Source organism: Lutzomyia longipalpis, chromosome 2, assembly GCF_024334085.1.
Source record: "Lutzomyia longipalpis isolate SR_M1_2022 chromosome 2, ASM2433408v1".
Classification (NCBI taxonomy): domain Eukaryota; kingdom Metazoa; phylum Arthropoda; class Insecta; order Diptera; family Psychodidae; genus Lutzomyia; species Lutzomyia longipalpis.
In genome coordinates this window covers 30,420,112-30,447,474 of record NC_074708.1, presented here as the reverse complement: position 1 = coordinate 30,447,474, position 27,363 = coordinate 30,420,112, and the positions used below count along the sequence as shown (strand labels likewise).

Sequence of the window (27,363 nt, the reverse complement as noted above, 5' to 3'; positions counted from 1 at the left end):
ATTTTCCTCAACACTCGAAAATAAATTCAACAAACTTTTCTTTTTACACCCAAATAACTGCAAAGTAGGTTCAATTACAAATTCCAGAGATAAGGAGAGAAAAACGCTTCAGTGTGTAACATTCTCTGCGGCAAGTCCATAAATTCTAATACCCTTTATTACAAACTAAATTTATTGTACAGCAAAAGAAGTTGGGATGGTCAATTGGAGATTACTTCCTTGTAGCCGTAGCTGTTGATTGCGCGGAATTCCTGGTCGCATTTGAGCAAGAGCTGATACCATTGATCTCCCGTGACCCGAGTCATCTCAATAGTGCCACCATAGGCAGGTGGGAGGCACTTGGGTGAGATATGATTGTGCAGAGAATCACGATCACTGCCGTGGAAGTAGATTCTGTTACGCAGCTTCTCCTTGAGGAAGGGCTTGAACAGTGCGAAGACAATATTGAAGAGTTTGGGCTGGTTAATTATGTGGATTCCTTTCACTCGTAAAGGAACAGATTCCTACGCGGATGAGAAAAAAAATAAGAAAGGGTAAGAAAAAAAATTATTTTATATTTTTTCATTCTAAAAGCCAACCTGTAGCCAATCGACAATCCTCTTGGCGAACGGTGGTGTAAACTGCCACGTTTGTCCCAATGACAATCCATCCATATCGAAGATGACTACAGCCCCATTCACTTGCGTCTCAGGTTCCACCATAGCGGCCTCCATGAAGAGAACACAGCCCTTGAAGACCTCATCGAGGTTCACTTCCTTGTGCTTCCACCGTTTTCCCAGCTCCAACAGCAGAATCCGTCGCCCAAGTTGATCACGATTCGGGAAAACCGTAATGATGTTGTGCTTAAAAATGTTGGCCTCCTTGGAAGGCACCAACCCACAATACAGCTCCTTATGCTTCACCTTAAACCCGTAGTAGTTTTTCACCTGCAAAATTGCCGCATGGTAAAAATTTTGTGAAATTATTCGCAAGAGTGGGAAAGAGCGTCAAGGAAGCGCCACTCAATGAAGCATGGAAGAAGCTTATTGCATCACAGAGGTAAATAGACTGCTAGAGTCTCTCTCTTTATTTCTTGAACCTCCCCCATATGCCGGTTTATTGGTAAGAAAAACAGCAAATGAGGAAAAAATGTACATATAGTAAAAAAAAATATCGAGAAATTCCCCCTGAAGCCAATTAGCAATGTAAAGAAAATTTTTCATAATTCTGCTAAAAATTTCCACTTATGGATCTCTTGTTGAGATTAAAGACAACCGCGGGCTTTTTTGTATTTTTATAAAAAAGAAAGAAAGAAACCCGAAATGCAAATTTTATTCTCTCGTCGGAGATCAATGATCGTGAGTGACTTTTACACGAAATCAGTCTCCTTCTCTGGGTGACTTTCATTGCTTGATCGTGTAATGTCGCATACTTACAAGGTCCCTGGCACTTTCCGGGTAATATTTGCACGGCCTTAAGAACCTGATGAGCCAACCATCATTGTCCAACGGTAGCACCAAGTCTTTTTCCTCTGCAAAGAGTCAAACAAAAATGCAATTGAGACGATGACTAATGGACATGTTAACTTTGCACAAAGCTCATGATGATCTTCAAAAACTTTCAAGATCACTTGAAGTTCGTATATACCGCTAAATGGAGTGGGCACTCCACGGAACTCTTGGGCTTTTTTTTTTTTCTTAAGTCTTCTTACGCGAATAACAATGAGGAATGTTGCAAATTTTTTGTTATAAAAAATATCTTCAGACTATAAAATATGAGAAAGTAAATTCTTTGACATTATTTTATGCCAACAAGCACGGGACTCTTCAAGTTCTCACTAAAGGTTGAAAGTCAAATAATATATTTTATGTGGGTGGATACATTGAATAGACTTTGATAGTCACAAAATGATGAAAATGCATTATTTTGTTTTGTTAATAAAAAAGATATTTTTGATATTTCTGAAAGCTTTAGCAAATATTATTTTTGCATTGTTATTATAATATCGCATTGTTTGCCACAATGTTATATTTAATGGTAACGTATGATAAATACTAAATGCAAAGCTATAATTTCTTTGTGGGTATTATGATTAAATCGTTTTTTAAGCCGCTTATTAATTTTAATAAGAACCCTTGTGATTGTTTTCTGTGCTTCACGTGAATAATGAAAAGGTTGTCAGTTGAATAGACCATTTTGTGAATAAAATATATAACTTACAATAATTAACTTTTATCAATTTTAAATAGAGCGCTTATAATGTTGAATTTAAAGATCTGAACATAAGAATTGCATTTTCCGTAACATTTGTATGCTTTCATGATCAAATTATTCTAATAACAGAAATTATTTTATTAGATTTTTACGAATATTTTATTTAATGAAAATTTTGATTTAGTTTACAGGCAAACAAATAATATATTTAATTCTTCAAACAAAGGTTTCAACACATAATTCTTAGAATTCGTCATCCAATAATTAATGTAAAGTTTTTTAGCACCCACTACAAATTTTAATAACTTTATCTTGAAAGAAAGAAAAGTTTTCAATGCCCTTTTCCAAATTTATTTTAAGTATTTCTTGAACTTTTGTTTAATATTCCTCAATTTTCTTGGCCTCATAGACCGTTTAAAGAAGGTGCAAAAAAATGATAGAACATAATTCTTACCTTTAAGTAAAGTTCTCAGCTCTTCGGTAGCTTTTTTCTGTCTTTCTGGAGTCTCCCGCAGTTCTCTCTCCGCAACACCCTGACCTACGGGACCCAATGGATCCAACTGAAAAGAATCATTATTTTCCATTCAGCAAGACTTCTTTTTTTATGTTGTAAAGAAGAAAAACATCAAGAATCTTTCGTATGAAAGAAAATCAACAATTAGCTCACCTCGAAAGTCAGTGTGTACTCCCCCAATTTAATGGCGGGCATCTCATCGAAGTCAGTCAACATTGTTGGGAATTCTGCAAAGTAATCGAGAACAAAAAAGTCTTTCATTATAAATTTCTGCAAAAAAAAAACTTTAAACTGGAAGTTAATTATCACTCTTTTGCTTGTATTGCAAGTTGACGGATTCAATGACGGAGGTCATGGTTGATTTTTCGCACATTCTGCCGCAAAATGCTGTCGTGGGTTTAATATTTTGTGCAATGCCACAAAAAAAAATTTAACACAATTTTCTCTCGTGAGAAGGAAAATTAAAAAAAAAAAAGAAACACAAAAAAACTGCTCGTGAAATGTCTTTAGCCGCAAAAAATGAATTGACACTTTTTTCCCACAATAAGGCAAAATTTCCAAATGAACAACGATGCGGAAATTAAAACTGACGAATTCCCAAAGCACGTAAAAAATGTCAACAAGCTCGTAAGCAAGAAAAAGACTTTATTCAACAAAGCATTCATTTGGTAATGAATGTCCAAAGGGGGTCTTCGGCACACAGGGCAATTATACCGCACATATGATTCAAGATAGACAACAACACGTAAACTGAGTGAGTGCATTAAACGTGTTTTGCAGCGAAGCGGCATTATTAAAAGTTCGAAAATAATAAATAGCAAAAGAAGTGGCTGAATATTGCTTGCATTGTGACCATGAAAATGGACGTTTTCCTTCTTCCATGGGTTCAGGTTTATTCACCATTATACAAATAAGAAATTGACACAGTGCGGAAATTGAGGGAGAATTTTGCAAATGTTGCGCGAAATAATGCAGCATGGAAAGTTGGGGAATTTCCCAAGAATCAACTTAAATTCAATTAATATTTTATGTTACCAATAAAATGAAACTCTTTTACCAGAGCGCGCGAAAACTTCTAAACTTTATACAGGCGGATTGTTCTTTTCTCTTTGAAATAATCTGAGGAACTGAATGTACAGATCCACTCAAAATGGGACTCTCTCCGCTTGAATCATTAGAGATAAGGCTTTGACCCCATAATCAGTACATTGGAAGATAGTGTTGTTTAATTACAATACAAAAATTGTATACAAAAATCATGTAATTGCATGTAAAAATTAACATGGGAAAATGTTTGCTTAAGACCTCACCAGTAAACATGAATCTCTCTTAAAATTAAACATAGCATTTAATTTAATTTTTCTGAATTTTATATTTATGATGAAACTGAATGGAATTCATTCGATGAACAAATTGCCTAAGTTTAAAAATTTCAATAAATATAAAATTTTTGATTAAAAAAATGTTCCCGATATCAATAATAATAAATTTAAAGGGTTGGAATTTAATGGATTCTATTATAAGAAGGGTTTCAGAACTTTTTACACAAAAGTTAAAAAAAATTGAGAATCGTGTTTTCTACAATTTTGAAATCAGTCTACGCAAAAATATCCGGGATATCTGGGTTAAATAAGATATTATTTTCTTGTTAGATAACTGACTCAAAAATAGCTAATAAAAGTCTTTAATTTAAGTTTCCATCACTATTTGAGTATCTGTTATAAAAAGATTGCAATGAATTTGATAAATTCTTCAATTCCTTAAATAAAATTTTTTGAGAAATAGTTAATTTTTAAAATTAATAAAGGCACTTATGCAACAAATCTACATGACGTAAATATCTGAATCGTTGAAAAAATTAAATGGAAAAAAAACTAATGAAACTAATTATTCGGAAAAAAAATAAAACAAACCAAAAAAACTTGACAACTTGCCATTCTTAAAATTCATTTCATGAGAATTAAATTATACGTTGACACAAAATGTTAAACAGTCTATTTTCTTGAATTTTTAACAATTTAATTATTCTTATAACGTGATAATGTGCCAATTTTTTTGCAAAAGAACGAAAAGGTCAACTTTAGAGACTTTAGAATACATAGAACTGGCATATAGACGTTTTAATTTTTCTTTTATCTTTAAAGCTGTCACCAAAAGGTTATTAGAATCATAAAAAATTGAAATCTTTTAACCCGGATGTGCTCGCGATTTTTTTAAAAAAAATAATCTGATTTTATAAAATTTAACATTTGATTTGAAAATACCAGTCTAGAAATTTTCTTTTGTTACAAAATCTTTTTCTTCAACTCATTAACTGTAGCATTAAACAGTAGGAAATCCAAGAAAATTTTACACTTTAATTCTAAATTTAAAAAAAATGTCTTTTTTAATATAATGAATTCAGATTTATAATCTTATATTATTTTTTTATAAATTAAAATTTCTTATTTCCTACACAGTTATGTAGTAAATGACGTACAAAATGAACGTTTTTCATTTTGTTTGGAGGAATAAAATTCCATTTAGCTTGAGGCGGAAGTTTAGGGGGTTATCAAGTTCAGAGAAAGACTTACTCATGATGCGATAATTTTAATTAAACAGTATCCGTCTGAAGAAGAAGAAGGATTTTCCTATCACTAAAACTTATCAGAGAGCAAAATGAAGTCACAGCATTAAATAATCTGAATCACATTTGAGCTGATCTTTGAAAGCACTTAAGGAAACATAACAAGAAGACACTTTTGGATTTCTCAAATTTTTAGATAATTTGCACCATTCTTTTTAGCAATATGGAGGCACTTTTATTTAGGGAAAGTTTGTATATTGGAAGAATTTAAAAAGTCATAAAATCTCCCGTAAACTCTTGCATGTGTCAAGGCGGAAGATTGTGCGTGGAAGAGTCACAAAACTTGGGGAATTCAACGTCTTCACGAAAAGAAACTCGATCTTAAACTGGAGACCCATTTGATTAATTCCACAATTTTATTCTCATACTCTTTTGCCTTCGTGCCCACCACACTTGCATGAACCACTGTGTCTCTACACCTCTTGGAACATTTTTATTTTCGCATTCGGCTCACCTCACTTTTAACCGACTTATTGTTGTGTGAACATTTTAGTTTTTGGACTTCTTTATGAAAGTGATCGCGAAGGCACAGTTCGTATTTTTTTATGCGCCTTCCACTACAAACATAAGCCATGTGATCAGTGTCAGAATCAGGGGTAGTGGTATGCGTATCTGGTCAGATGAAAGGTGACCAAAAAAACTTGAAACTATATGACGGAAACTCCCACACGAATTGAGTGAAAATTAAGTAGGAAATTATCACTGAAATCACTAAAAGATGAAAAAAAAAGCAAACAAACCAAGGAAAAGTAGCAAACTATGTATCTACTTTCATAAAAAATTTATTTACATGAAAGACAAATCATTAAAATTGAGCAAGAAACTTAAGCCATAAAAATTTCCACGCATAAAAACAATTTGTTTCTGGTCTACAATTTTTGTAATAAAAAGTTTTATTAGGTACCAAAAAAATTAACTTAATTTATTTTAAAATAATGTGTAATTTAAATGTTAAATACAATTTTAAAAGAACATAATAAACCAATCCAGGATAGGATGTTTCTACTGTAACATCCATTGCATCACCTAGAATTAGCTTAGATTTTCTTTTCACAAGACAAAAAAATCATAAGAAAAAACTTTATAAAACGGTCAAGACGTCTAGTAGCAGTATCAACAGAGAATTTAAACTTTTAAAAATTATTAATTCATTTTGAAAATTTTGACTCTTGCTTTAGGGTCTCTAGGTCTACCCTTCAAAAGAAAATACAAAATGAAGAATTATAACATAAAACATTTTCCCCCTAATGCGACTCTGTCTGTTATGGAGTCCAAAAAAGCTACATTACCTATAGTTCAAAAGTCCAAACAAAATTACAAGTTCTCAACTTTAATTCTGGATTTCATCCACGTGAGTCACGCAAAAAACTTCTATACGTGGATTTTTTATGCCCATTAATCTAATCAATTTTCCTAAAAAAAAAGTAGGTACTTCATACAAAACCATCTTGCGGTCGAAAGGACGCTTTTTCTGTCGGTCACGCATGAGTAAAAAAAAAATACAGATATTGTAGTTTTTTCATAGTAATCATGATTACTAATTTTAAGTCGTTCTTTGTGTAATTGTCAATTTCACTTAGGAACAGACAAATTAACTAGAATGATGAGCAATTAAGGAGAAAATCAGGTTTTAACTCCCAACGTTTTTTTTTTTAGGGAAGGAAATCTCATAAATATGAGGTGTTTCACCGTAAACATGTCTCAAAGTCATGATATTTCCGTATAAGTTAAAGGTTCCAAGGGCACTTTTAATGCATTTTCAACTCATGCAACAATATTTTTGTACAATCAGTTTTGTACTTCCAAAAGTAGCATTTTCCTATACGCAAGATTATGCTATTTATTTCCCATCACTATTAACTGTTTACTCATGTCACATGCAGATTGATCGTGCTAGAGGTCAAAACCTCAGGTGTTAAAGAGGTGGGAATTGTGGCAACAATGAAGAATGACGACTGAATAAATTAAATTAAAATCATCTCCTTTCGCTTGCTACAAAGAACATTCTTACGAATTATTGCGAAATTACGAGAACTTGGGGGTATTTATTTTATATTTTATTTTTCTTCAGCTCATCGTCCTCGTCTCAACACGAGGTGTAAAAATTTAAATAAAAGCGGACAAGTGTTGGCGAAAGAGGCACTTTGTATTTGGTTAGAACGACGATGCAGGAGGGGAACAGGAAAATCACTTCCGCCGCAAAAGTGGAAATTAAAAATAAAGCAAAAGGCAACAAAATCCCCCAATTCCATAAATTACTTTTACCCATCGGGGGCTTCTTGTGCAACACCAAATGCACGTGAAAATATGGAAAAACTAAAAGAGGTGGTCAAGCTTTCTTTTCAATGCACTTTAATCAACCAACGGTATACGAACGAAGAAATCTGCATCATATAAAGGGAGTTTTTGACAAATCAAAGGTTTAGCAGAATAGTTTCTTTTTAACAAAACTTTAATTTATCCCTTTTTTTTTGCTAATGTCTGTAATTTAGAAGTTATTACAGTTATTAAGTCTTTAGAAACAAACTAGCTGATAATTATGTTATGGTGCAGCACTAACGTAACATCAAATAAAATAAATTAAAAAAACAATAGAATAAAGCTCAAATACAGGATCTAAAAATTGAACGTACCAAAATTAATAAAAAGTAATGGGAACTGCATTCCTTAATTATTCCAATTTACAATTTTTTTAAACTGTTTTTCCAAAAGAACAATACTCTCAATATGTAGAACGGAACCTATGTAGGTACTATGTACAATTGTATAGCAGATGCATTTGTTTTAAAATTTACTCATATCAATTCATTCTCATACCAATTATGATTTTTATCTGCTGAATGTGTTCAATTTTTCATTGCTTCATTCACAGTTAATAAAATTAAAATTTTCGGATCATTTAAACAAAACATAAACTTCATCATAAGTCTATATAATATGCCTATGAAATTTTTCTTATTTAATTCTTGTTATATAATTTTTAACTCACTTTTATTGCTTTTGGTCACACAATAACCCAAATAAATATATGAAACGTTAGATTTTCTCGAATTTAAATACTTTTCCAGGTTAGAAATGCATTTAATTTATTAATAAGAGGTGAATTGAAATATAATTGACTAAGAAATATTCTCTGAGAGAAAATACAGAATAAGTATTGCGATAAAAAAGCGAATATTTCAATATTTCATACGTCACCAAAGGGTTAACGAATTAACAATACTTTGTCATTGAAACTTTTTAGAACTTTTTCCCTTTTTGCGAATATTCTCCAGAAGCGCTTAATAAAACCTAATAAAAAGAAATATAAAATTCTACTCATTGAAAACAAATACATTTCCTGGAACATTTTTGTTCAATAAGGAAGAAAATGCAGGATTTTTTTTAAATATTCTAAAACCATGTTTTAGAAACTTCTCACAATGTCACATATAAGCCATTACCTCCTACATAAAATTTACAGGATCACCATCAAGGATTCCACATCATACCTATTTATATTTTAACCTTGTTTGCAAACGTGCGTGAATATATTTCTCCTAATGATTATTTCCTGACCATTACCGATCAATAACTTTTTCTATTATTTTTTTTTATTAAAGACCAAAGTCTATCTTAAGCTCTTCAAGGCAACCTATTTATATACAACAATGAACAATAATGTAACAGTATAATTACAAAAATCAATAAGTAAAATAAAATTCAAGTATAAAGTGATATAGGTGGAAATTCATTTAGAGAAATTGTATGCCCCTTTGGACGTTAACCAATACATAGTACAACAATTACTATTCACTTTAGTGCATTCGATGGAGTGAAAAAAATAAATACCTTTTCACTAGTGTTTATGCTTTGATGCAATCACAGCTGGATGGGCTGGATGGTTTCGCCGACGTGAGTCTGGGGCAAAATTGCGCGCGCAAAATCTCCACGACCACGTGGACGGTGATGAGCAATTCACACGGATCGATATCCGATGGGTAATGTGGCCTCTTCAGAACTCCCACGCAATCGTGTGTTTTGCAGTGAAGGTTACCCGAGAAATGGGTATTTCTTTCATGAGCTAATCGTCTCTTGAGTGTATTCACTTTCAACCACAACTCTGTGTCTTTGACTGGGGAGGACTGTATGAGATTTGTGTTATGAAACCACGACACTCCAGCTTCGGATCTCTGTGGCAAAAAAACACTTTCACAAAGTCTCTATGTTGGCAAATCACTCTACTACGAGATTGGACCACTCACTCTCTTTTGCTTCTGTTGAGATTTCGTCAAGATTTTCCAACAAAGTCAATCACACACTTTTATAATATTATCTCACTTTTTTTTAGGTCATTAATATTTGTGGAGCTCCGAATTGATTTTTAACTCTTAGAAATTGATTTTGCGGTAATCACAAAAATTTCCACAGTGCGCCCAGGAACAGGTGGTTCAAAAAAAAGGGGAAAAGTGTCGCATCAGGTGAAAGAATGACTATGTGCTTCCAATCGCGAGTGTCTAGAGGTATTGACTAGCTAGAAATGTTCGACAGACCGTTGATATACCTCAAATTCACACACATTGCACGATATTATTCCTGTGTTTGAGCAGAAAAAAAAGCACGACAAAAGAGCTATTGGACGATTAGGCAACAAACAATATTCCTTCCCCTTTCACGACCCCGAAATACCATGCACCATTAAATCACAAGAACTCTGGGAATTAATTCATCACGCAATGACTCCCGAGACAATTTGTCTTTAAAAGGTCACTTGGAGTTAATCTTCTCCACTCAACTAAAGAAATTGTGTGACGATGCCCCCAGGGTTCAAGAGCTCCACGATCCGTCCGGAGAAAGATTCATCTGTGGACTGAAAGGTAGCTCGTGGATGTTTTACGAGAAAATTCATCACACCACAATCTTCTCTCTCTCCAGCAGCACTATGAGAGCAATATACGGTTTTTTGCGTCGCTTGGGGAAATTCCCCCGGCATTCAGGGGAAAAGCTCCTTCGCCAACGATGCAAATGCACCTCATGGGAGAGGTTTTGCAAAACAATTGTTTGGCGAGAGTTCAAGTACACCACACTGAATCACATTTGTGGGAGGAAAAGCTCTCAAGTCATCTTATGATTGGCACATTGAAGGTCGGCCTAATGAGATTTTCCATGATCATTTGGAAAAGTGATTGAGGACAATTTAAGAAAAAAAGAAAAATTACAAAATATTGCGTCCTATTGATGCATATTGTGTATAGATAATTTAGCAATTTATGCAAATTTCAAGAAAACACTTCAAACTATATTTATTTTAACAATCATAGTTTTTATTTATTTATTTTGGTGATATAGTGGAAGATTTTTAAATGGAATAAAAACAGCACAAAGCTATGAAAACCATACATAAAAAAACATTTCCTTAGTGCTTAATGAGATTTTAAAATTAAAGGAAAAGAAAATTAATAGGAAAAACAGTGTACAGCAGTTAAATAGCCTAATTAAAAATCTACCTAAAGTTCGATTAATTAATTTTTGAGGGGATTGAGAAAAAAAAAGAATTTTTTTGGTCACATTTTCCATTTTTTCTGTTTTTTTTAATCTGATTTATCTGTGAGAACTCTGTCAATGTGTCCTATTATTTTTTCCAGGACTGTATGTTATTGATTAAAAAATTTATTGCGTTTTATCGAAGCATTTTTTTTGTCTCAATCTGTGACTAATTTTAGTTCACTATTCTTTTCAAGTACTACCCAAAGTGCAAAGCTCACAAAATCAGAATAAAGTGCTTTGTTGGAAAATTAGAACAACCAACGACAAAATTGGGAAAAAATTCTTCAAAGAATAAATATAAAAAAATTAAGCTTTACCAATTCAGTTAATATCTTCTGTGAACTATGAAATAAAAATTCCAAAGAACCTTTATTTTAATTTCAACAATTTTTGAGCATAAAAACATGTTTGTCTCTATAAACATTAATTTCAGTGTAGAAAAAAAAACTTAATTATACGTTCGGTAAGGTATAGGTATGTATAGCTAAATCAGGGCCCTGGTGTAAAGCCTTGTGCAGTACAATTTTATGCTTTTACACCGGCGCCCCCGGCTCATGGAGGCGGAAATATTTTGAACTAAACTATCTTCTTTGAAACGCTGAAACTATTGAAACATATACCCACCAAAAAAACACAATATGACATTTCCGCGGAAAGTCGTTGGAAAATTCCATCAAATTAAATATTTTATTTTTATGAAATAAAATTATAAATAAATTGAACGTAAATTAATTAATAAGTAATAATATCCCATCTCAAGTGCCAGAATTTCCATTTTTAGACATTACGGGAGAATTAGGGGGGAAAATTCAAAGAATTCTGGTAAATTTTTTGGTCACTTCTGTTTTCTAATAATGAAGTGATTCTTATATGTTCTGGCGGTTCTGACTACAAGAATTTTTATCTCTTGATTTCATCCCAAAGAGTCAGAACTTCCATATTCTCGACAATCAGATGTTCTTAATGAAAAAATTGTTTTTTTTTAAGTTAGATTTGAGGTCACTTTACAGTACCACTTTCTTTTCCATTCACCCAATAATTCTTTAGACGAATAAAATCATTCCAAAATCAAGAATCAATCCTTTTTTTCTCCACAAATATATACTAATTATTCTTAAAGCGTTCTTTTCTTCTTCAAAATATCTTTTAAAAAAATCTTTATTAGAACAAAATCATTCTAAAATCAAGAATAAATTCCATTTTTTCGCGTTTCTTAAAGCGTTCTTTTTTTCATCAAAATATCTTTAAAAAAACCTGGAAAAGAATAAAAATATTCTAAAATCAAGAATTAATTCTTTTTTTTTCGCGACAAATATACTAATTATTCTTAAAGCGTTCTTTTCTTCTTCAAAATATCTTTTAAAAAATCTTTATTAAAATAAAATTATCCTAAAATGAAGAATAAATTCCATTTTTTCACAACAAATATACTAATTATTCTTAAGAGGTTCTTTCCTTCTTCAAAACATCTTTAAAAAAATCTTTAAAAGAATAAAATCATTCTAATATCAAGAATAAATTGTATTTTTTCGCGACAAATATACTAATTATTCTTAAAGCGTTCTTTTTTTCTTCAACATATCTAAAAAAAATCTATATTAGAATAAAATCATAAATTCTTGAATTAGGAATGATTAAGCTGTGTTTCTTTTAGGCACAGCTTTTGTGTACCGAGCAAAATCGAAAGTCGTCAGATCGTGCTTAAGCACGAACTTGGAACGAGCACGAATTAGTGTCCGCACATTCCAAAAAACGTATGCGCCAAACATATTTTTCCGGGCGTCTGTAGTACAACGCTAAATTGCGAGAGAACGTTGATAGATAGTGACTTGCGGTCAACGGAAAAGTTAAAATATCGGCTGAAAGACATCCGATTATGAAGTCAAATCAACCCCCCCACACCTCCGTCCGCCATTTTGAATAACCCCAAATTTTGTTTTCGCTATATCTTAGCCCCATTATAGCTAGAGGTCTGAAATTTTGATATGTTGTCAAGCCGTTTAGTCAATATGGCCGCCACAATTTTTTATTAATATATTTGTCAAGAAAAAAATAGAATTAATTCTTGATTTTATTCTTTTAAAATTTTTTTTAAAGATATTTTGAAGAAGAAAAGAACGCTTTAAGAATAATTAGTAAATTTGTTGCGAAAAAAAGGGAATTTATTCTTCATTTTAGAATAATTTTATTTTAATAAAGATTTTTTTTCAAGATATTTTGAAGAAGAAAAGAACGCTTTAAGAATAATTAGTATATTTGTCGCGAAAAAAAAAGAATTAATTCTTGATTTTAGAATATTTTTATTCTTTTCCAGGTTTTTTTAAAGATATTTTGATGAAAAAAAGAACGCTTTAAGAAACGCGAAAAAATGGAATTTATTCTTGATTTTAGAATGATATTGTTCTAATAAAGATTTTTTTAAAAGATATTTTGAAGAAGAAAAGAACGCTTTAAGAATAATTAGTATATATTTGTGGAGAAAAAAAGGATTGATTCTTGATTTTGGAATGATTTTATTCGTCTAAAGAATTATTGGGTGAATGGAAAAGAAAGTGGTACTGTAAAGTGACCTCAAATCTAACTTAAAAAAAAAACAATTTTTTCATTAAGAACATCTGATTGTCGAGAATATGGAAGTTCTGACTCTTTGGGATGAAATCAAGAGATAAAAATTCTTGTAGTCAGAACCGCCAGAACATATAAGAATCACTTCATTATTAGAAAACAAAAGTGACCAAAAAATTTACCAGAATTCTTTGAATTTTCCCCCCTAATTCTCCCGTAATGTCTAAAAATGGAAATTCTGGCACTTGAGATGGGATATTATTACTTATTAATTAATTTACGTTCAATTTATTTATAATTTTATTTCATAAAAATAAAATATTTAATTTGATGGAATTTTCCAACGACTTTCCGCGGAAATGTCATATTGTGTTTTTTTGGTGGGTATATGTTTCAATAGTTTCAGCGTTTCAAAGAAGATAGTTTAGTTCAAAATATTTCCGCCTCCATGAGCCGAGGTCGCCGGCGTCTGAAGATGGAATTTGCGATATCTCGGGGCCCTGAGCTAAATGGGGATTATATAATTTCATTTGTGTTGCATGAAAATCGTAAAGATTGCACGTTCTGTCTGAGGAAATGATCATAAAGTAATTTTCTTTGGTGTAATTTTTCTCTCTTCAAATCGTCAATCATCTCCGTGTTGACCATCCTAAAAGTCAACCTTCAATTTTCCTGAGAAATCAATTTTTTTCTAATATAAATTTCCATAATTTTCTCCTGTCCAACATTTGAAAAATTGCTCATCATCTCTCCAATTAATTTGCGCGCGCGCCCACTCAGCGGGACCAAAGTTCATATGCCGGAAGATGCTCCCCTGACGATAGCGTGAAGAAAAGAGCTGTGAATCAGAAAATCCCCGCATACAAAGTCCATAGACTCAGATTACTAATTATTACCATATATTACACCCAGAGTGAGTCTCACTGCGGGCAGTTTATTTGCTCACAATTGATTTGAGGAAATAAAGTGTGTGAGAGAGCCGTTGCGAAAACACTGACGTAGCCATAATTAAAGCCATATACCCCATCAGGCGATCTTGACTCCCAAGGGACTTTGTAACAGGTGCTTAAGCAATTGCCAAGCTCGATTAATTGATTAAGAAAAGAAAATAATGGATCTCATTGTCTATACCAGGATATTTTCACGTGTTGGTGACAATCATTCCCCCCATTCTCTCGCCCACGTCAATCATATCCATCGTATCATTGTGCCAGCACAAGGGAAAATTTCCCACATCCATGTATAAAAAAAATGACCGTACCACGAGATTCTTCTTATATGCAATTTTATGGTGCTAATCCAAATGGTATATCTCTCTCAACAGAAAACGGAAATGTGCTTTGTTTTCTCCTCCACAAATTAAAATTACAGAGCAGAAAGAAATTGATAATTTGTACTGATAGGTAGCAAGGCAAAATGTTTATGTGGTATAGATGCATATCAAGATTTATTACACTAATGCTGATGGCCGACGAAAGCTCATTTAGTGCTGAAAATTATCTTGAAGCTCTTGAAGAAACAGCCCACGCAACTCTAAATTACTCAAACATTGAGCCATAATTATCATTTTCAAAAAATCACAATTGTATTAATTTTTTTTTGTAAGAAGGATTTTTTGAAAATTGATAAATCTTTCAACTTTCAATTTTAGAGAGAAAAAAAATGTCGCAATTTATTTTAAAATTACAATTCAAATCAAAAATATAGGAGAAACTCTCATCACTTTTAAACAAAAATAAATAAAAGTTTTCATAATAATTAAAAGCATATTTTTTCATGGAAAACAGTTCATGATTTTCCTTGTTAATTAGCTTACTAGAGCTACTTTTACTACCATGTTGAGCTTACCCTGAATTAAAAATTATTTGCTTACAAAAAGGTCAAAAAATATGTTCACAAATTGTTCAATTTTTGATCTTATTTTCTATTATTGTTTTTCGATCTCAATTTAAATTTAAACTTTGTATAAAAATAATTAGCAAAACAGGGTAAGTTTTTTTTTAATAAGACATGTGTTTAAAAATCTTGAAAGATAGTGTGTCATTTTAGCAAAAAAAAAATGCGATTTAATTTCTGAAACAAACAAAAGCTCTGATGAATAATGCAAAATTTATGATCAACAAAAAATTTAAATTTCTTGCATGTTCGAAAGGCAGATGCATAAAAATGCGAGATTTGATAAATAAACATTGCACACAGTTACTGGGAATTAGTGTTAACCGATAGATAAATGAGAATATAAGAAAAAAAGCATGCATTATAAAACATCAAACGTAAGATTATTAATCAGATGTACGTGATCGTTTTTGAGAAGATCATACGTGTTAGCCAGCCATACGTCGTTCCCTGTGGTTTCCTATTGTGGGTGTAAAAAAAGAAAATTGATTCTTTATAAAGTTTCCTCGTCAATCAACACGCTGATTTTTTCTTTGGGCAATTGTGTGTTAAGAAAGTAGGAAGATCTTTTTTTTTCTTATGGGATTTATAGGAAGATCAATCCATCCAAACGGTTTCTCCCAACTTTCCCAAACACGTTATTTTTCCCATTAAAAATAAAACGGAAGAAATAGATTCTTTAGTTTTTTTTTCTTTAAAAGGAATTTTATTACTTAGGTCTTATTTTCTCATACATGTAGCTCTGGGGAATATTTTTTCCCGGCAATGTCATTTTTTTCTGCATAAAATGAAATTGTTGTGCTGCAAATTCATACAACTCATTCTCCATTTTCCACACATCGCTACCCTGTATTTTGTCCACTGTACCCTGATTGGGGGCAATCTTGGACGTCGTCTGCCTCAGATGGCTCCTATTGGAGGTAACATAGTGATCGAGAGAACCCCGAAAAATGCGTGGCAATGCACTTTCCAGGAGTGATATGAACTCCTCCATTTGCTCCGTGAGCCCCACAAGGAAGTACTCCTGCACGAGATTGCGTTTTGCCTGAGCTAGTGCCCATGTATTTCCCGGCTCCCAGCATTCACTGGCATGGCCGCAGAAAAAGGGAATTTGTAGCCACATTAGCTTTGGATCGCAATCTGCCATTTGCTGCTCCACACACTCATCGAATGTTATTTTATCACCAGCTTTCCGACGCACCAAGTTTGGTCTGTAGTTGTCGCCATAGCGAAGGAAGTAGTAGTACGATACCAATCGATCAAGGGGTTTTCGAATCAAATTTATGTAAAGTGGTTTAATTGGCATTCCAAATCTAAAACAAAAACCAAATACAATCATTTAATAAAAAAAAAGCTTTATAGATCTTTAAGAAAGAGATAGAACCCAATTTCGTATTATGTTGCATCCTCGAAAAAAGTTCGAGAAATGATTCCTTGTTTTAAGGTGTTTTTTATTTACCGAATGAACAACGTTTCAGCCATCGTTTTGGCCCTTCTTCATGTTCTATTGAATAACAATTTAGACAAAAGAAAATAAGAAACCCAGACTTCTTAAGAACCACCGGGACATTTTCATTCCATATCTCGATCTTTTAATTGTCCTGTTCGGCTGCCCAATATTTTTGACATGGAATAGTAAGAATATACTATAAACAACAACAACAACACAACACATATAGCCATTTGTCCCATTACTAGGGTTGGCTTCTCACACACAAATTTTGGCTTTGATTTTTAATGACCGGCTGCCGACCTGACGTCAACCTCAGAGAGGCATTTTTGTTGCATAGTGACTTTGTGTTAGGAATATTCCTCATTCATAAGTTTTTTTTTATCACAAGCAACGGTGCAGAGCAGTCAATATCAGTTCAAGAGTTGCCTCTCGTTGTAATATTGCACTGGTGGGAACGAGTGGGGGCATTCCTGACCGAATGAGATCTTTTTTCATATCTGCATTACAGCCAATCGAACACTACCGAGCATCGAATCCGCCGACCCTCCCAGGGACAGAGAAAACGGACACTGGGACCGTCTGCTTTGCCACTGCTCTACTGGGCCGCTACTTTTATACTATGCAGGATTTAAATTCTCTCTTATTCCCTTCCCAACTCACTTCGAAAAATCCAGGAAAGCCATATGGCCATGGTACAGGGCAGGTTTCATCTGCTTCCACGCTGTTATGTTCCGGACAAAGTCTATTTGATTTGGCAACGAAAGAACGTGCATATTTCCCGTGATATTGATGTGGAGCACATGAAAATGATTCTTCTTGCACAAATCATATGCCAGATTGACGAAAGATGTGGATCCAGTCTTTGGAACTCGGTTGTAAATCACAATAAGGTTCTCATCGAAATTATAAGTATCTTCCTGCCGCTCCTTCTCAATTGCCGCTGCAAGTCTCTCGTTTTCATTATTTCTAGTTGCTGCAAATGGAAACAGGCATTATAATGGAATCTATACAAGATGTTTTGATTTAATGTTCTCTAAGTAAAGTAAGGTAAAGGATCAGGTAGTCATTGCTCAGTGACGTTGCAGCGGAACATTACAATTCCAATTGAACAACGTGATAAAATTCTAATGTACACGATCCATTCAACTATGGATTCCATATGGCTAAAAATATTTTGGGCAATTTTGGACAAAATAAAATATATTTTGTCTTTTGTGAAGTCTACAAAAGACATTTTATGAAGAGCAATTTTGAATAAAATATCTTTTGGGAGACTTTTGATATATTTTGTCGTCTTTTGTGACGTGTTTTTTCTTTCGAGTGGAGAGTTTCAGATGGAAAAAATAAGAAGAAGATAACATTCCTATTAGGTTATGTTTACGATTGGGGCAATTGAACAATCTGAACTGAATTAATTTTTAGGGAAATTAAGTCAAGCATGCGTGTAGTCTATTTGGTACCCTAAGGATGTTGGGAAGATCACAAAACCAGCTGACTTCTAGCTCATCAGTTCGATTTTCGTTACACCAAGAAAATGTTAATGAGTCACTCTGATATGATTCTCTTTTACATGAATTGATTGACTCATATATTATTGCATTAATTAGCCCTACATATTTCGTTTTTGCACATAAGAAGTCGCATCGGGAACATAGGGAAGGGATCTCTGATCCAAAATCCTGATTATATAGGGTTAGAACTTGTCAGCGATCTCCCAAATTTTTGCCGGAAAGACAGAGAAATTCTCCATAACATTTTTGCCCAACACCGCTAAAAGGGAAAATGGACACAGCTAAATTGGCTGAATTTCATATCATTCCACAAATTCCCTTTGCACAAAGCTTCACAATTACCCGAAATTGCATTATTATCCCTATTTCGAGAAACATGACAGAAAACTTTTAAAAAATGCAACGCGTAAACACCAGTTTGACAAAAGATTTTGATTTTATAAAAGCACCTCGACGAGATGCTTGTAAAACACAAAATATTTCTTGTGTAATGTATAAATTATTTTGTGCAAAATTACAATTCTCCTATAAAAATCTTTTGTGGAGACGTTCTCACAAGATTGTCAAAAGATTGACACAAAAAATCTTTTGTCTTTTGTCTAAAATTGCATTAAACGTCAAAATTTTTCAGTTTTTCAAAATATTTCACCTATTATTGTACCTAAAATTGCAAAAATTTCTTTTGTGGAGAGATTGACAAAAGTTTTAGAGAAATATTTTGTGCAAAATTACATTTAATGTCAAAATATTTTGTATTTTCAAAATATTTTGTCTTTTATTTTGTCCAAAATTGCTCCCATAATATGGAGACGGATGGATTCTCGTGCGGTTTCAGAGACTTTTATTTTGAGAATATTGCCCCTATTTAAGCCCCCGTGTGGTAAATTCTAAATTCCTCTCAAAGGTATTCTATGCATGCCCTTACCACCCTTACCACGTACATATGTAATTCTGCATAGTGATAGCCTACTATGATAATATTAAATCAAAACAACTTCAAAAAATAATATATCATTGTTGTTTTTTGAGTTAGAATCAGGATTAAGGGTCCAATTACTCACCTAAATTCTTTTTAAGCTCCTCCAATTTCGAAGACAGGGAGTAATTGTAAAAAACACTTACAATCGTAATAAGTAAAACAACTGCAATTAAGATGTATTTTGGTTTGGTGATGCTTAATTGGTATCTCATGTTGTATAGAAAGGTCCTATGAACTATTTTAAGTCATCTTCCGCCACAATAAATGCCTTCACTTCCGAGATTTTGTAAAAAACAACATTTTTAGAAACAAATGGTTTGCATTTTGACAGCTGATTATTGTACTCATCGACTGTCATACAGGTTCATCGATTACATGCAGGGGGTAGACAAAAACTCTACTTTCATAGGAATTCACTGCTCACTCGCTGAGACACCCAGGAAAATGCTTCAATCTGAAAAAATCCACCACCAATGTATAGATAATTTAATATTCTATCGATTGATAGCTTTTGAGGGGTGTCCTTTCATAGGAATTCACTGCTCACTCGCTGAGACACCCAGGAAAATGCTTCAATCTGAAAAAATCCACCACCACTGTATAGATAATTTAATATTCTATCGATTGATAGCTTTTGAGGGGTGTCTCACGAAGATTAATGCACTAATACTGATTTTAAAAAATTTGATGCACATTTTGGAAATAAAGTGACGTCATTTTCTTCTTTTAATTTCTCTGCAAACCGTCCGCCATTATTTGCTGTGTTCGGGTAAAAAAGGGTTTTGTCTACCCCCTGATTACATGATTTGAAGAAAATTTTATTTCAAATCCGTTATAAAATGTTGATTTTTGAAAAAAAAAAAAAGAATTCAAAATAACAAAATTTTCTTTAAAAAACGATTTTTATGGGATCAATATAAAAATTTATTTCTTTTGTAGATTTTTTCATTTATATTTTTAAGGGGTCACCCAATCATCCTGAAATGGTTAACATTTTTTAATCAATTACATTGCAGCTCTTATTGCTTCAAATAGGGTATGATAAACTTTATGAACCATTCTTTTGTAAATTGCAAATGATCTCCTTCGCATTCTAGATAATCTATCGGTACTGATTGAAGTCCCAAACGATCTTCCAAATAAATCTTGCTTTGTTTTAATGGGAGAACTTCTGTATCACTTCCTGGAGCGTAGAATCCAAAGCAACTAGATTCAATTGGCTGAACCATGCTGTCGTTGAGGAACTTTACCATCACAAAACGATTTAGCTTTCTAATATTATTAATATAGTCATTATTGATTTCTCTCTCATTATTTATATCAGCAAGGAAAGTGCTTCCAGTCCGATATGCATCCTCATTAAGAGGATCATGCCAGTAGGTGGCTTGAACTAGGAGTTTCTGTACCCACCTGTAAAGGCAAAAACATTTTTAGAAGCAGAAAAAAACGTTAAATTTTGGCACAGAAATTACTTTTCATAAGCTGCATAATTCAGGAGCTTTCTAAAGTATTCGCAAGTTTTTCTGCTCAACGAAGGACAATAGGGCAGACCAAAGACCCCTTGATGCTGTCCTCCAATGGAAATGAGATTCCTTACTTGTATAGAAGAACATCGTTGCACAAGACCTCGCCTTAATTAGAAGTTATAATTATAACTGAGAAAATAAATCAAATTATAAAAATTAGAATCCAGACTCACAGGAACTGACTACCCTGAGAAAATCCTATTGCATTGAATCCATTTGCGAGTGTTGGATCGTTCTGAAGGGACTCACAAACTTCCTGAATTTGCTTGTCTGGATGAACAAAAAATCCACTTTCATAGTCCTCAATGAGGGACTTTCCAATTTTCAGGCTAACAACATGAATCCCAGGAATTTGTTGCTCAACCAATTTTTTTATGCTTCCCAAACTGAAGGGAAAGCAGCAAGAATCGCCCTGATATGGAAAATTAACGTTCAATACAAGAAAAAAATCTTTATGTTGCAGCTCTATTTTACTCACCATCCCGTGCCACAGGACGACAGGCAAGGGAGCTGCATTTGCTGCACTTTCATTTCCGGTCAGGGCCCCATTTGAGGTCGGGAAAAAGACCAGGAAGAGAGAGAAGATGATTTGCAGGAGTTTCATTTTTTCTTACCACCTTGAAGATGCTACTGAGCGTGACAAAACTGTAGACACCGGGTTGCTGATGAGGGATTTTTAGTAAAAACTGCACATAAAATAGATTAATCAAAATTTCAACAGAATATTCAGAAAACGAAAAAACGAAGCAATTTTGTTAAATAAAAACTTTAAAAGTTAAGAGAAAAAAGGAACTTGTAAGAAATTCAGGGAGTTCGAAGTATTAAAGCTTAATTATTCACTCAAAAGCAGTTGAATTGATTTCGCACAATGCTCGCTTTTCTCTATTTATATTAACGCTTAATCCCTTTTAAAAAAAAACTTAAGATTTTTTACTCTCTTACCTTGAAAAAAAAAAAAGAATAATTAAAAAAAATAATCAAGAAAATATTAATTTCTACGTATGAATCAATTATAGTCATTGTATGACCTAATTGTCTGTTAAAAGTTAATCAATTACATTGTAACACCACCCGTGAGTAGACAAACCGAGCAACTTTCCAGAACACTTGAAATTCCTTTTTCTTCCCCACACAAAACTCGCACAAAACACCTGAATTAAATGAAAAAAAAGGCAGTAAATTCAGTTTACTCTTGAATCCATTTATTTGAAGTTCAGGAAAAGAAATACAATTTGCAGGCGACACTACAGGCGCCCGATTAACTTCTGCAATAGATCCGAATGTGAATCGGTGCCGATGAGTCAGCTGCAAGTAAATTCGCTACACTGCCAATATTTTGGTGAATTATTGTTTTAAAAAAAAAGTTCTCTATTTATTTGAATGAAAAAAAAATTAAATTAATCTTAAGACAGGAAGTCATATCATTCCCCTCACACTCCAAGAAATTCCATTATTTAACGCTCTTCTTACAAAAGATCCCTCTTCGATGGGAATGTTCATTTTTTGTTTGTTTTTTTTTTCTTCTTAAGTTTGAATCAAAATGAAAAGAGCAAAAAAAAAGTTCACCCACGCTCGAATTATCCTGCTGATCTTATATGAGATGTATTTTTATCAATAAAATTAATAGCGATTCGTCTGTATACCCCCGACGTCAGGGAGTTAGTTGGTGCCACCTGTCTGCTGTTGGTACACCTCAATTGTGTCGCCCTCCTCCATCTCCAGGGTATTTGGGGTATCGTTCTCATTGATGGGTTGTCCATCGAAGCGGAATCGGACGACTTGCATGGACAGGCCCTAAAGAAAACAAAAAGCACAAGATCCCCATTAGTTTTGCGCCCCTAAGCTCCTCAGCAGAGAAGGAATTTTGACACTTACCGCCCTATCGCAGTAAGCATTCATCAGCTTCCTCAGGGGTGTATGTTTCTTGATCTTAAACTGCACAACGGCGTTATCCTGTCCGAGTACTTTCAAGTTAATGTGCTCAGACTCTCCCAGCTTGTTGTCCTACAATCAAACAAAACATAACCATTAGTCAACCTTAGAAAACCCCAATTTTCACGCAAATTCCGCGAAAGATTGCACAAAACATTGCAAACCGCTGGCGTCCGGAACGCTCAAGGCCACAACATAACCTCAAACACAGCTTGAGACTCCGCCCCGACGCCCCCTAAATTGACATCATTTTTCACCCATGCAACCCGCACCGGAGTCTCTGCTCACACCCACACTACACCCCGAACATCCCCATTGGGCCCCCATTGCGGTAAATGCAGGAGAAAAAAGTGCGGAAAAGCCGCAGATGACAAAAGATGTCCCAGAAAGCCGCTTAGCGGCGTTCCGTGGAAGCCAATTCGGTCGATAAAGTTCCCAGGGAAACTGTGCGTCAGCTTACCTTTTTCTCATCACCCATTTTTGTCTAATTTGTTGGAAAACACCTGGACTATGTGAATAAAGTGGAAATTGCTGGATCTGCAGCGAAAAATGCGTCTCAAAAACGGACTAAAACTTTCACGGCACAGCACACGCTCTCAGCGAAGAAGAATACGCAAGGGGTCGTTCATTTTTGCGATTCCAGATTCAAAATCAGTCATCGAAGTACTACGCTGAAAAATTTTGGCGGCTGTGGAAGAACTCCATTTTCTCTGTTCATACGTAATTTTCCAGCTTTTCCCACCGCAGGGGGCTTCTTTGGGGCCCACCGCACCTATTCCGGAGGGTATAGGGGTTTTTCTGGCGATTTTTATGGAAGTTAATTCGGGGGGCAAAGCCGCCGGCAGTTTTCGTTTTATAGTTTTTACACGACAATTTTTCCGGAAATTAATTTTCACGAATTTTTGGATTTTTTATGCCAAACGACGCGGCGTCGTTTCCTTATCACAAAAAAACCCAATTTTCCTGGAAAATTCGGCGGAAAACGCAAGAAAATTGCGAGAAACTAAAAGTGTGAGGGAGACAGTATCTGTGACGTACACCGTCTCATTTTCTCTTGAGCAAACTAAAACGCCATATAACGTCTGGTCCAAATAATAAAATTTGAACTTTAACGAACTTTTTTTTGTTTTTCCAAAAAATACGATTTTCCTTGTTTTTTTCCCAAATTTTTGGGCATCAAACGCATTTTTGGGCCTCCTGGGGCACTTATGGGTGCTCCGGAGCCCTCGGGGAGCCCCGCTGTGCGGAACTTGGGGCCCGCGAAAATTTTGACGGTTGGAGATTTTACACGCACTTTTTTTTCTGGAAATGCATTTTCGCGAACTTTTCAAACCAATGATGCCATTCGACGCGGCGTCGCTTCCTGATTGCAAAAACTTACTTCCGGCAGGAAAATTCGCCGGAAAACGCGAGAAAACTGTGAAAAACTGAAAATGTGAGGAAGACGGATAGCGGTAAAATGCTCCATCTCATTTTCTCTTGAGCAATTAGTGCCAAAAAGTAGCAGTGGTACCTTTTGGAACTACAATTATGGCGCCAAATTGAAAAAACAAAAATTCCCAAAATTTAAGGAGCAATATCTCCTAATCCCTATTATCAATTTCCTTCAAATTTTGATAGGTTGTAGCAGGACTCATAGTCTTTCACCATGCCAAAAATGAAGAAATTCTCTAACGCCGTTTAGAAGATAAAACAATTTAAAAAATTCTTGAATTTGAAAAGTTCTAAGAGCCATATCTCATGAACTGCTTGACCGATTTTGCTCATATTGGTATCAAATTGAAGGTTTTGCAAAGCTCTATAACTTTCTAGAACATAAGACACCTCTAGAACCATCCCTTGAGTACAAAAAATGCCAAAAACTGTCTTGTAAAACAAAAAGCCACCATTTTGTGTTCTTGAGGTGACCTTGGAAAATTTTTCAAGAACAAAATCTTAGAATTATTTTACCGAAATTCACGAGGTTTTTTTTCCAATGAAAATGGTCAAAAAAAGATAGTGTAGAAACATTTTATTTTGAACAAATTTACACAAAGAGTATAATTTTCTCTACAATTCTAACATTATGTATTACAGTGTAATATATAAAGTTTTTTTTTCATTCAATGAATATTTAATAGATATACATTTAGTTTTTTTTTATATTTTATAATGTAAATTTTTCTTCTTTTCCTTTTTTTCATTCATTAGATAAACTGTAAAAAAATCATCACATTATTTTTTTTTCAAACTTTTTTCTCTTCAAATATACTTTTTTGGGACTAATGAAAAATGTACATTCACTTTCAATCATCGCTAACTTGACAATCTCTCACTACTAAATTCTCAATTTCTTTTTACTATGTTTAGTTTCAGTAACGTATGATTTTTTCCGTGGTTTTTAAGAGACAATATAAAAAATAGACTACATGTACGTATGAAATTTCTTTCTGCATTGATAAATATACACAATATATAGATAAAACTTCTAAATAGAACTCAGAAATATTCTTTAATAGTTTTTTCTTTAGGAGAGGATGGAGAAGCAGGGTTGCGGGAAAGGAGGGGATTGTTGGAATGCTAAAAGACTATTCAATATCGACATTTTTCATCATCTCGGTCATTCTTCCTTTAGTTTTTTTTTTTAACTTCAATCCATTTTTTTATGTAAGAAAGCAGTTAAGCAGACATGTATGATATTTTCTCATATTGATTATTTACTCTGTTATCATTATGTTTTTTTTCCTTGTATTACTTGTTTGAATTTTTTGTCTTTACCTAAAATTAAGTTTTACTAGAATTCTCACAGAATTTTCTAATTTCTCTGGTTTAACCACTTTTTTTATTAATTATAAAAAGAAGGGACAAATTAGCACTCATGAAATAATTGTTATTCATCATGTACTTGTAGCGCCTGAAGCCAAATACAGTTTTTGGGCGTCTATCAATTAACTCTCCTATATATTTTTAAGATCATTTTTAATTCTATTTTTTTCTTTATTTTAATAATGTTTCCATTTATTTTTTCTTGTTTTTCTTTTTTCAAATGGATTATTTAGATGTTTTGTCATTTTTTCAATGTCACCAATGCAACGGTAGGTATATAATGCTATGTATGTAGTTAGATTAGTATGTGTTCAGTGAAAAAAAATGTAAAAATAAAAATAAAACAGCAGTACAATTTTTTTTATTTATGAGAAGTTGGAGTGAATCTCTCATCTTCGCTTTTCCTTGTCCATGGTCCTCGTCCTACATTTTGCCTGCAAACCATTTTCAATCTCATTTTCGTTCTTTCTTTGTACTGAAGGTGGGAAACATCTTGTATAATGATCAAATTGGTTAGACATCTTGCTGTGTCTTCGTCTTTTCAATGAGAGAGAATTCCTTGTAAAATATGTCCAACATAGGCAGCACAATTCACAAGATTAAACTCAATTGCATTTAGAAGGCATCGCCTCTAGATAGAGTTTCATCCCAGAAACTATGTTGCTCCTATAGAAGGAATTTCACCCGCTTTATGTTCATTCGTCAATTTTTGACTGTTTTCTCTTTTTTTTTATTTAGAAAAAAAAAGTGTCAAGTGTAAAAATTGTTTCATGTTTTAATTTTTTTGTTCTTCATATAAAGATAATACTGTATATCGCTTTAACACTATAAGATAAAAAAATAATTTACTTACATTTATATTTTTTATGTACTAAAATATTATGTTGTAGCTTTTAAGACTTTTCCACATTACTTCTCACTATTTTTTTCTTTCTTGAGTTTTATAGAAAAGCTGGATTATTGCAATGTCCCCAATTATCCAACGAAAAATTATTTCTTGATTAATTCACATTTTTCTCTATTATAAAATTCTTTTTTTTTTCTTTTAATTATATTAAAAGGTACCCTTCACACGTATAAAAATAGAAATATGATTTTTTTTCATCGTCAATTGTATTAAAAAAAACACAGAAAATTTCAAAATAAATAAATAAAAGAGAAAAATGTAGGAAATAGACAGAAAATTCTGAAAACCGATTTAGATCATATGGAAATTCGAATTTTAACTTAAATATTTTTTCAATTTATGGTTTTTTAGACTATTTACTAATATCTTTTATTTAGTATTCCATGTCTAAGATGGTGTTGCACATTTAGTTTTGTCTTTTTTCTTTAATCTACACTTATTAAAATTTATATTTTCTCATTTTGAAATTTTACTGTAGAGATGTACTTTTACTGTTTTTTTTTACTTTAAGTTTTTACTACACTCACCAGATTATGTTTTTTAATTATATTTTGAAGACTCTATCTAAAATACGTATATTCCTATCTCATTTTTCCATAGTCACCTCGTAGAGAATGTTTAAAAAAATGAATAAGAACAGCGAAATGGAACGAAAAGGGGGAGAAAATAAAAGAAAAATAAATAAAAATACAAATAAAACAAGAATATATTTTTCTTCTGAAATTGGTGTATATAACAATCATTCGTGAGTTTTTTTTAAAGGGTTTTCTCATTTATCAATATAAAATGATTTATAAAAAAGTAACAAATTATTTTACAATCTAAATTTATCGTGTTTTTTTTCTTATAAATTTTATAATGTATTTTTGTATTCACATTTTCTTCACTTAAAGTTTTTTTTTCTCTAGCAAGTATAAGAATTATATATAG

At 33.0% G+C, this 27,363-nt stretch overlaps 4 protein-coding genes across 8 annotated transcripts; all 4 read right to left on the bottom strand.

Annotated features, from left to right (window-relative positions):
* Positions 1-139: 139 nt before the first annotated feature.
* Positions 140-10,183, bottom strand: LOC129790330 (alpha-tocopherol transfer protein-like). 5 transcript variants are annotated; one of them, XM_055827806.1, is made up of 7 exons: positions 9,578-10,183; positions 9,165-9,505; positions 2,861-2,934; positions 2,648-2,753; positions 1,416-1,510; positions 579-926; positions 140-503 (listed from the first exon to the last, which is right to left on the bottom strand). In XM_055827806.1, the coding sequence occupies exons 3-7, from the start codon at positions 2,921-2,923 to the stop codon at positions 201-203; spliced, it is 915 nt and encodes a 304-aa protein (XP_055683781.1). In that variant the 5' UTR covers positions 2,924-2,934; positions 9,165-9,505; positions 9,578-10,183; the 3' UTR covers positions 140-200. The 5 variants fall into 5 exon arrangements, with proteins under 5 accessions (XP_055683781.1, XP_055683778.1, XP_055683780.1 ...); XM_055827803.1 differs by lacking the exons at positions 9,165-9,505; positions 9,578-10,183 and adding an exon at positions 5,281-5,656; XM_055827805.1 differs by lacking the exons at positions 9,165-9,505; positions 9,578-10,183 and adding an exon at positions 3,765-3,864.
* Positions 10,184-16,003: 5,820 nt separating this feature from the next.
* On the bottom strand, positions 16,004-19,597 carry LOC129790316 (heparin sulfate O-sulfotransferase). The gene is made up of 3 exons (XM_055827787.1): positions 19,346-19,597; positions 17,434-17,746; positions 16,004-16,633 (listed from the first exon to the last, which is right to left on the bottom strand). Exons 1-3 carry the CDS (start codon positions 19,473-19,475, stop codon positions 16,030-16,032), a joined length of 1,047 nt encoding a protein of 348 aa, XP_055683762.1. The 5' UTR covers positions 19,476-19,597; the 3' UTR covers positions 16,004-16,029.
* Positions 19,598-20,163: 566 nt separating this feature from the next.
* Positions 20,164-21,876, bottom strand: LOC129790347 (palmitoyl-protein thioesterase 1). Its single transcript, XM_055827825.1, has 4 exons — positions 21,268-21,876; positions 20,963-21,201; positions 20,736-20,894; positions 20,164-20,673 (listed from the first exon to the last, which is right to left on the bottom strand). Exons 1-4 carry the CDS (start codon positions 21,391-21,393, stop codon positions 20,283-20,285), a joined length of 915 nt encoding a protein of 304 aa, XP_055683800.1. The 5' UTR covers positions 21,394-21,876; the 3' UTR covers positions 20,164-20,282.
* Positions 21,877-21,969: 93 nt separating this feature from the next.
* LOC129790417 (small ubiquitin-related modifier 3) lies at positions 21,970-23,336 on the bottom strand. The gene is made up of 3 exons (XM_055827905.1): positions 23,182-23,336; positions 22,665-22,793; positions 21,970-22,583 (listed from the first exon to the last, which is right to left on the bottom strand). The coding sequence occupies exons 1-3, from the start codon at positions 23,197-23,199 to the stop codon at positions 22,449-22,451; spliced, it is 282 nt and encodes a 93-aa protein (XP_055683880.1). The 5' UTR covers positions 23,200-23,336; the 3' UTR covers positions 21,970-22,448.
* Positions 23,337-27,363: the final 4,027 nt, after the last annotated feature.